Source organism: Hetaerina americana, unplaced genomic scaffold (assembly GCF_022747635.1).
Source record: "Hetaerina americana unplaced genomic scaffold, ioHetAmer1.1.p SCAF_14, whole genome shotgun sequence".
Taxonomy (NCBI): Eukaryota; Metazoa; Arthropoda; class Insecta; order Odonata; family Calopterygidae; genus Hetaerina; species Hetaerina americana.
In genome coordinates this window covers 8,848,668-8,859,310 of record NW_027286514.1, presented here as the reverse complement: position 1 = coordinate 8,859,310, position 10,643 = coordinate 8,848,668, and the positions used below count along the sequence as shown (strand labels likewise).

General features: G+C 35.6%; 1 protein-coding gene across 2 annotated transcripts in view; it reads right to left on the bottom strand.

Annotated features, from left to right (window-relative positions):
• trx (histone lysine N-methyltransferase trithorax) overlaps window positions 1-10,643 on the bottom strand; it is a 50,656-nt gene that overhangs the window by 23,291 nt on the left and 16,722 nt on the right. For both annotated transcript variants that reach the window (XM_071583471.1, XM_071583472.1), the window contains exons 5-9: window positions 9,329-9,804; window positions 6,784-7,122; window positions 5,502-5,981; window positions 3,207-3,431; window positions 1,870-1,982 (exon numbers count right to left, since the gene is read on the bottom strand). In XM_071583471.1, coding sequence (XP_071439572.1) covers window positions 1,870-1,982; window positions 3,207-3,431; window positions 5,502-5,981; window positions 6,784-7,122; window positions 9,329-9,804 — 1,633 coding nt within the window. The remainder of the gene's footprint in view (window positions 1-1,869; window positions 1,983-3,206; window positions 3,432-5,501; window positions 5,982-6,783; window positions 7,123-9,328; window positions 9,805-10,643) is intronic.

Sequence of the window (10,643 nt, the reverse complement as noted above, 5' to 3'; positions counted from 1 at the left end):
AGTTAAGCAACACTTCACTGCCTGAAAAATGACCATTACGAAAAAGGATAAATGTACATAACTAGAAATAAAAATAGTTAACACTACAAGTAAAAAGACTAATCAAACAAGTGAAATACTGAGAAAATTAGGTAGAATAAATGTCATAAAAGGTTGCGAGCCCTGAAAGAATATTGTAGGATGATATACTACCTTGATCAAAAAGTTCCCGGAATAACCACCGTGTGGCGCTCCCATCGTTCCGATTTGAGTTCTGTTTTTCTTGTTAAATTGGTACATCTGTTGTTGATATTCCCTTTAAATCTTAGTGTCATAACTTGACATTTGCAAAAGTTACGGTCGGTTTTCGGTATGTCCATCAGTGCTTCCTGCGATTTTTCCATTACTTCCTCTCGGCTGCTAAAACGCGTTCCCCGTAATGGTTTTTTAACTCGATTGAACAGAAAGAAGTCACAGGGAGCCAAATCAGGTGAATTCGGTGGCTGTTGGATGGTATTTGTTGCATTTTTCGTCAAAAAATTACGAATAATGATAGCACTGTGCGACGGTGCGTTATCATGGTGCAAAATCCACGAGTTTTCTGCCCACATTTCTGGTCTCTTTCGGCGAATTGCTTCACGCAAACGTCTCATAACGCCCAAATAATACTCTTTGTTTACTCTCTGGCCTTCTGGCAAAAATTCATGATGCACTACACCGTTGTAATCCATGAAAACCGTCAGCATTGCCTTCTTTTTTGACTGAAAACGACGTGGTTTTTTTGGTCTCGGCTCATTTGGTGAACGCCATTCACTTGCCTGATGTCTGGATTGCGTGTCATACTCATAAACCCACGTCTCGTCTCCAGTAATGATCCTTTTGATGAATGTGGGATCGGATTCAGCCTCGCAAATCATGTCTTTTGCGACGTCAACACGGTCTCTTTTTTGCATGAAATTGAGGTCTTTTGGAACCAACTTTGCTGCTACACGACGGAAACCCAAATCATTAACCACAATGTCTTGGGCGGATCCATAGGCAATGTTCAAGTCCTCCGCTATTTCTCTGATGGTTAATTTGCGGTTATTGACCAACATTTCTTTTACTTTATCAATTTTTTCACCGACTTTCGATGTCGATGGTCTGCCACTGCGTTCATCATCTTCGATTGACTCACGACCACTTCTGAACCGCTCGTTCCACTGGTAAACGACCGTTTTTTTTAGAGAATCGTTGCCGAAACACTTTTCCAACATTTCCAACGTCCGTGCGCCACTAAATCCGTTTTTTACGCAAAATTTAATACAAGTTCGTTGTTGCAAATTTAAATCCATTTCTGAAATTGTAAAAAATCGCCAACACACACAGAGATAGATGTACTCTTGGCTACGTAACTTTTGCAAATGTCAAGTTATGACACTAAGATTTAAAGGGAATATCAACAACAGATGTACCAATTTAACAAAAAAAACAGAACTCAAATCGGAACGATGGGAGCGCCACACGGTGGTTATTCCGGGAACTTTTTGATCAAGGTAGTATGTTCACTATAATGATAAACTTAATTAAGCCTAGGTAAAATGTACTAGAGATTACGATTACAAAATATATGCAAAGCATAATGAGATATCATTTTTCTCCAATTCTGCAGTAGACAAATTAAAGTTAACTTCAGGCCAATACAGGTCCAATCTACAGCTTGAGTCTGCATTACCTTGAAGTTTTACATTGATGTTCCTGTCAAAAACACCAGGTAAAGCCAACTCACCCATTACAAATTTTCTTTTTTCCAAATTGATTGGTTTTTAAAGGCATTCCTTAACCTTATTTCAAAGAATGCCAATTCCAAATTAGAGATTCAAATAAAAAGATGCATGATTTAAAACTTACGAGCATGTGAATTCCACTGATGAAGGAAGCAAACTCAGGAGATGGTATTGATCATCTGAGAGACCTTCACAACTGGCATGGACCCAATAAGTGCACTGCGCACACTGCATCATCTGATACAAACAAATGTAAATAAGAATATTACATGAATATTTTAATCCTGTCCTCATTATTTAGCAAAAAAAAATCTTCCACAGCTTAACAGTTAAAAAATCAGCCATGAAATTGACAAATAAAAATGTAATCACTTCATGAATAGTACATTCTTTTTCAACTCCAAAGAAAAGGCCAAATAGATAGTGCACTAATAACACAGAAGTTATATAAAAGAAATTGATATACATGACTGCAGAAGTAAGTCTACTCAGGACAAATGGGAATTTAGAACATTTTAACAGTACTGGCAGGCAAGTCCACAGTATAGACCTCCTTGTTGTGGTGGTTGCATAATGATGCACTGGCAATTGATAAAGCCCCTGCTGAAGGGAAACAAGGTGGTTTAGAATAGTTTTAGCAAGCCTGGGACATTACTTGGCCTTCACTTGGCTGGTGGCTGGCTGCCAGAACAATGTGTAACTTTCAGCATGGAATATTTTATGTGACATGGGCAGTGAAAAGGCTGGTAATCTAACTTACTATGTTCTTCTTTACGCATAAAAGTAAAATCAAAACTTTGGATTAGATCATGAAGTCAACATTCCAATTTCATCTTAAAAGGCATGTTGGTCATAAAATGATTCTTCCCCCAACTAAGAGAGGCAATAAATGATTTCAAAAGCCAAATAGGTCTATTGGACTAATTATTTACACAAAATGTATTGGCATTGTTATAAATTACTACATCTGTCATTTTTTTAATTATAAAAATGAAATTTTTAAATTGCAGAAGACACTTAATGTTAATAATTTGCAGAATTTCATACCTCATTATGTATACTATAACATTTTAACTGTTTCTACTGCAGCCTTTTTTTTAGCTTATGAATACAAAGAAAAACCTGAACATTTTTTCTCCACTTCTGAAATAGAAAACTAATAACTATGGAATTAATTGAAGTATGCTGTTTGCCACTCAAATAAGTTAGGCATATATTTGCAGAAAAAAAACAAATTAAATGAAGGTTAAAATTGGGTAAGTAGGTTCAGAGTAAAATTGTTTTCATTGAAATTTGGCCCAGACTGAAATGAAGATGCATTTATCAATAAAAATCCAAATTGGGAAGAGAATAGTTAAAATATCACTGTAATCATCAACATATTGATAATCTGAGAAACATAGCGAAATTAACTTTAAGAATCAGAACATAATTTTTCTATCAAATTAAAAAAGAACTTACCGACGCATCAAAATCAGTATCACGATAAACTACATGGCACAGCGGACAAAAGTTCCTTTTCCGATGAAGCGCGAGGCATTGGGCACACATCAAAATTTCTTCTGGACCTGTTTGTTCCAAATCAACTTGTCCTGCTTCTTTATCCTCTGCATGACTGTTTCTGGGAACTGATCCAGCAACAGATGATTTCCCACAGCTATGGCAACGAAGGCATGTGGAACAAACCTGAAAAAATATTGCAACTTTTGTTATAACCTAGGATTTTGAATAAGTAACTATGCAGATAACTCAATCTGGTGGAAAGAGCATCTTTTTGACAAGCCATCTATCAAAATAAGTCCAAATACTCTACAAGCACCTATTTTTCCAAAGATGCAATGCTTATGCAATTGTTACACAGATGCACATCTTCCATTAATGATTATAAGAAAGAGAACTAAATCACACAAGGAAGTTCTTTTAACACTACTTTATTTCTTTCCTAGAATAAAAAAAATCTCCTTGAAAGCATAATGCTTATTATAGATTATTAACTCTCCTTTTTCCACCAAACGTCATCCATAAGTCATTACCTGTTACCATTATTCTACATCAAAGCAGGCAACATTTGCACAAACTATGCTATTGATTACTTCACATACCATTATTTTTGAGTTGTTTGAGGAAGAAAAACCAAGCTAAACATTTAATTTCTGGTGTCAATTTCATATTCTCAAAATTAGTGCCACACAAGCTATATGCTTACTATCTCCCAGGTATAATACTTAATTAAATTCCTTCAAAATATGGCTGCCATCAATATTTATTTAATCTTAGTCCGAAAACAGCACTTTTTGGCCTTTACATCAGACTAGTATCAGCAAAAACAATGAAAATGATTACAAACACTGAAGCCCTAGGTGGAGGAAAACTCACCCAGGTTAGAAACCATGACCCTTGGGTTAGCAGATGAGGATGTTACCCTGCTGCCACCTAGGCCAGATTATTTTCTAAGCCCTGAATCCAATCAAAATATCTTGTACAAAACTGCAATAAGTCCTGAATGTTCTTAACCTATGCATATGTACTGAGTTTCAACAGTTTCAATGATTTATTACAGTTACATAGCTGCAAAGGAGTTCCATTTTTTGGAATTTCAGGCATTTCAAGTACATTCTATGTTATCATAGTTTAGATAAAATCGGTATTATGATACTCTAGTGATAATTTCATAACAATTGGGAGATAGGAAAATAGGCAAAGATGAAAAATATATGGGAATCAGGAATGTTCAATAATGAAAATCGACTAAAAGAAGATAAAAAGATAAAGCAGAGCAGATAACATCTCCAGTGAGTACCTTCACCCCTAGATTTTTTAAAATAATATTCTACGTATGTGCTTAAAATGTTTCTAAAATAACGTCAGTACTAAAATGTGTTCACCTGTTTGAGTGACCTACAAATTTTAAGGATTATCTGAGCTATAAATAGGCAAATTACCAAGAAAAACTTATTTGATTTTTTTCAACTGGGGATTGAGATATCAATGCTAAAATACCGTTTCTACCATTACACTCCCACTAATTCCAGTTATATGAGTATTCCATTTATTTACTTTGAGTCCTAGAAAAAATGAGAGATATCATATAATTGGCTTTTATAGCGTAGCGTATACAACTGCATGACTGTGAACTTATGCTTTAGTTAACTAAAATGAAATCATTCTTCATATAAATTGGATTTAGCTTTTTCAACTTCCCTCATTCTATTATATAGTTAGCAAATCCTTATTTTATAGCTCAGGTTACTGACCTCAGAAGGAGAAAATCCTTTGCTTAATTCCATAATATAAACTTTAATTTACATAAAATAAACACAACAACACATACTTGCAAAGGTTTGAACTGAAACATTGAGAAATGTATTCAGGTTTATCACTAACTTCAGGATATGCAGTGCCAGTAAATAGCCAATGATAATATCAACTTGAGCTAAACTTATGAAAATGTTAATAACTAAATGTCAAATGTGCTTAAAAAGGTTAAGAAAACATCATATATACTTAAGGTCATTTGATCAAAGAACATCAAAAGGAATAAAGGATGGAAAGCTAGAATTTCAACTGTTGTACATCTTATGAACTCTTCTAACAATATAGAGCTGCAATGGGTATATAGCATGAAAACTTCCCTAGTTGACTAAACTAAATACATTAATAAATAGGTAAACATATGGATAAAAGTTCACTTTCACAAGGATAAAAATTAATTCACGAAGTATAAAATTTAATATGCATTATAGAGTAAAAACATACCCATGGCTTATCTTTGTCTTTGAATGAAGCAAGCTCTCCAACTTTACTTCCATTTGGCCCCAAACAGACACCATGGTAACATCTGTGACATATATTACATGTCCTGGTCCCCATATCCTCAACCACTTCATTCTCATCATCGTCAGCCTTCCCATTTGCACTGTCTGCATCTTTCTTTTTCTTTTTGGTATCACTTTCCTCTTCTGCCTTCTCTTTCTTCTCATTTGTACTAATTTCTTTGTTTCTGTTCCCCTTCGATGTAGCAGAGGGCATTCCACCTCCAGGAACATATGCAGGAAGACCACAAGCATGGCATAGTGAGCAACGTCTGCACAACCAATCAAGCGGAGGAAATTTCTCCCCATCATGTAGCTTTGGTGGGCCTTTAATCTGCAAATCCCAACCATCAAACACATCCCACCCAGCCCACTCCACACAGAAAGTATGAAATGGTTCACAGCAAAGGGCGCAATGTACCAGCTGAAAAGAGACATGAATTCCATATTGAGCTATTTTTTTCAAATGTGGCAATAAGAATAAATGTATGGGGTCTAAGAATTTTCTTCTCAAATTCTTTTTTAGAGATTAATTTAATTGAAAGGACAAATTACAGCACAATTAAAATCTAAAAGAGAAACTTTCCTTTATCAAAAAATATTCCATAAGTGCACTATTAGTCACAAACAATAGATACCAAGGCGAAACTCATTTAATTTTATCATTAAACTGCAACACCATTATATCATTTTCAACCATGTTTACTTTTTCTAAATTATTTTTGCCAGTAATTAAACTCCTGTACACAATCGCTAAACAGTAAGATAAGATATAAATTCGTTAATCATCCATTCCCTCCTTGCTAGACAGTATTACAAGCATGTTGGATTGAAATGATTTTATGCAATTTCATATGGATTATTCATTATTAATCCAAATAATGTCTGGAAAGAATCCAGATTATCACTAGCAAAATTTAAATAGAGTCATATTCCTAGCTGCACCGAAGCAATTTCATAAGAACAATTTGTCTATTTTACATTATATTTTTGCTGTGCAGAATTGCTGTGAGTTCTGCATCTATCATATATCAAGTAAATTTCTAAGTTTATGCCTTTTTTAGGCTATATAGCCAATCAAAATTCATCATTTGGGGCAACAAAACTTTTTCTCACAGCAGTTTTAATGTTGAAAATATTATTTATTAAGTGACCCAAAATTTGATTTCACTAACATTAGTATTAATGGTCTTAATTAATAAATGATTGAAGGAAACAAACTTTACCCATTTCTTCCCTCCACTTCCACATAAAAAACATAGTGGCTGCACAGGCATAGTGTTTGGAGCAACTTGAACAACTCCAAATCCATTGGTGAAGACTTCAGCTGCATTTGGTCGAAAGGGAAACCCGGCCAACTGTATAGGAGGGCCTAATACTACTGCTGGCTCTGAGGGTCTTGGAGCAGGTGTGGCTCCAGTCTTGGCCACTGCATGCAATTTAGGTACAGTGTGGTGGAGAGCAGGTTTTCCATCACGACGTGGCATGGCAAGTGACAACCGACCCCTTTTTCTCCGTCGAATCCCTTTTCGCTGCTTCCACCATTGATGAGCTCCAACAGTTGCCTGTTGATGAAAAACAGTGGGAATGAAATGAGCAATGACATATTTTGGTTCCAATGAAAATCACAAACATGAGTGGAACACAAGGATAGCATACATGACCTTGACTGAAATCCAAACTCATATTGGCAAATCTCAGGTTGGGATCGCCCATCCTGATGATTATTTAAAAGTGAAATCAACTCACTGCATCTTCTTTTTAGTGAAAAACATTTCAAATGAATGATGGTCCATATGACGATAAAACTTATAATACCTTGAATGCTGGGTAAGCAGGGTACAGGAAGGAGGCTTATAACGACATGAAGGCAGGCAGAAGTTGTGACGAAATACAGAAAGAAATGATGTCGGGCAAAAGTATGAACTTCACATTATATGTGAAGGTAAACAGTATTTAGGGCATGTCCAACTTCCACATATTAATACAATTTGGGTGGCCTTAACTTATTAATAGGCAGAATACCTTGAATGAATGAAACCAGGAGCTTCCACGTTATGAAGCAATAAAATATTATTCACCATTTTTTGCTCTCAATGTCAAAGCTGCAGGAGCAACTAACCAGAAAATTCCAACAAAAAAGAGGGTTTCTATATTTAAGGTTTTCATCAAAGGTATTACTAACACTTTGAGAAAATTCAACATTGTATAGTAATTCCTTCAGTTGGAATGTGTAATTCTGTTTGACTCAATAAATTGTACCCACAGGCACTTTTTGTGTTATCTGTGATTTTTTGTTAGAGTTTCAAATATTTAACAAAATATCTTTATTCTGAAAAATAATTTCTGTATTTCCTTAGTTAAAATTTTGCTTCCGTAGCTTAGGGTGGAATACCTTTATATATATATATAATTTATTATATAATAAAAATATCTTCCCACTTTAAACATTGTTGATAATTCCGAAGAAACTGCGGGAGATGATGCAACAGTATCTTTGAACGGAGTCATCCGCTAATATGCATTTCAATACAGCAATTTCAAAGTGAAAAAATCATTCACCTTGACCGGGCTTCGAACCTGGATCCCTGGATCGCCAGTCGAGTGCTCAAGCCAGTTAAGCTATCAAGGCGTCCCCTAAGTTTAAGAGGACATCTTGATAGCTTAGCTGATTTGAGCACTCGACTGGACATTAAGTTCCAGGTTCGAATCTCAGTCAATGCGAATGATTTTTACACTCTGAAATTGTTGCATTGTTGATAATGCTTAAAAATTGATTCTACAACTCTATACTGAACTTGATGATTCTCTATTTGGTTCCAAAATTGCATCTTTGCATTGGGAAATGTTGACGGAAGAATAGGCAGCTTTTTCCTGCAAGCTAGGTAATTTGGAATGAGGGGGGGGGGGCAAGGTAGGGATGATGCTATGAAGGGAGGGGCTGATATTTGAGAATCACCAAAGAAGAGATTCAATATCATAAATGAATTAAAATTTCAACGCTTTTTCAACCTTAAATATCACTACAAATGATGAAGGCAGGAACCAATGTAGTGGATGAAAAATCATAAGGAAAGGAAGAGGAGGTAGATATGCAGCAACTGAGGCATTATTGAAGATGATAATGACACAATTGACTTATGGATTCCTTTTCTATCACCAACCACAATTCTCATTTTGAGGATTTAAACATTCTCCAGGGAGACTTCGCATTACAAAGTGTTACTGCAAAGCATTTCATGCTATGAAAATTTGAGGCAGCTTGAACACCTCCATTTACATTTGTCATCTTGTGCTAACTAAACTGTATCTGAGATCATAGTTGACCTTCATTCCCTTAAAATAAATAGTAAAAATAGAATGACACATGGATAACCTCCTACTGTATAGAAACAATTTAAATTCTAAATATTTTGTAAAAATTATGTCAAATAAATAATTAGCATTATCATGTTACCATGATTTCAATCAAGTAAGATACTTTCATTGCTAATTGAATATGTTAACTTCACAAAGCAAATGCAAGAAAATGTTATTTAAGCTTATAAATGTACATGAAAATCTTAGATTAATCTCATAAGAGAGAATCCTCCAAGTTTTATTTCTACTGGCCAAAAAATCAAATGGCATAACACCCTTCTGGCAAGCATGTCTTATAAAAAATTAGATTTGTTCTATCCTGGAAGTCAAAATGGGAATTTGGCTGAGTTTACAAATTTTGAACATCCCCTTCCCCTATTCAATTGACTCATAAATATAATTAGGTACTACCATTGAAGGTGGTGTTGCAGAATCCCCAGCATCTGTCTTCTCGTCATTGGTGTCAGGTTGCTTCTCCACATTTCCCTCAGCTGCTTTTATTTCAGCACTTGTTTCAGTTTCTTGCACGGTCGCCGCTTCGCCTCCATGTGCCTTCAGGGGCTCCCGGGCTGGAAATGTGGCTGGTGGTCTGCCAAGTACGGCCATTGCACTTCGACACACATGCTTAACTCTGGGTCCTTCAGCAGTCACCTTCTGCCTCTTCCCCTTGTTTTGCAATTCTTTACGTGCTCTTCTCTTCTTACCTCGTTTCATGGGTTCTTTTGCAAGCTGAGATGCATGTTGAGGAATCAATTTCCTGAGAGCAGCACGACTCACAGGACAGGGAATTAGATGAGGTGGAGGTGCATTGAGACAGAGACGTAACCAGCATGGCACACACCTCTGAGGTGGAGCTTGGGGCCATCCTTCCTCTTCAATGCATTTGCCTATAAAAAAATGTTTGATTATGCAGTTTTATTTCATAACTTCATATTATTATAAGAAATCATTCATAGCATTGTAGCTATGTGGGTGTCACTTCAAAACTAATTAAGAAATCAAAAAATCAAAGTGTGAAAGGAGAGATCAAACTTTCGGGAAGGCAATGAATTACGCATGGCATTATTGGCAGCAGGGGTCTGAAAATTAGAGAAACAAAATTTGAGTGGATGTCTGCACAGGACAAAAAAATAGAATATGATGGGTGGAAACCTATAAGATAACTGCCTCTGATACTCCATCTTGCCTCTAGCCACAATCCCCATGGACAGCCACTATGGTACATACAGCCACCATAAGCTCATTTTTTAGATTTACCTATTTATCATTTAATTAATAATTTATCAAAATCACACAATGAATGTCAATTTGGATTCTGTACAATTATTATATCATTATCATGCAAAATAAATAGGAAGGCAGATGTTCATGGTTCTCTCTACACATAGATTTCCTGAATGGGATATTAATTATAATTAACATGTGGTCAATTGTTACCAGAAATAAATAATTCAAATTTCAGAAAAACACAAGATACTCATGCCTAATGCTGCAAGAAAAGGAAAGTGTTCACAACATTTTACCAAGACTTACTTCATTATCACCAACTAAGATAGAGAATTCCAGCTTTATAGGTGACCAAGACAGCCAACGCAATGCCTATTAACCAACAATACCCATCAAAGATAGTCCTCGAAACGATAATGGAACTAAAAAGTCAGGAGTCTACCCAAATACCATTCCTACATGTTCGTACAGAGTGCATGCTGGAAGTGACTATTTTCAG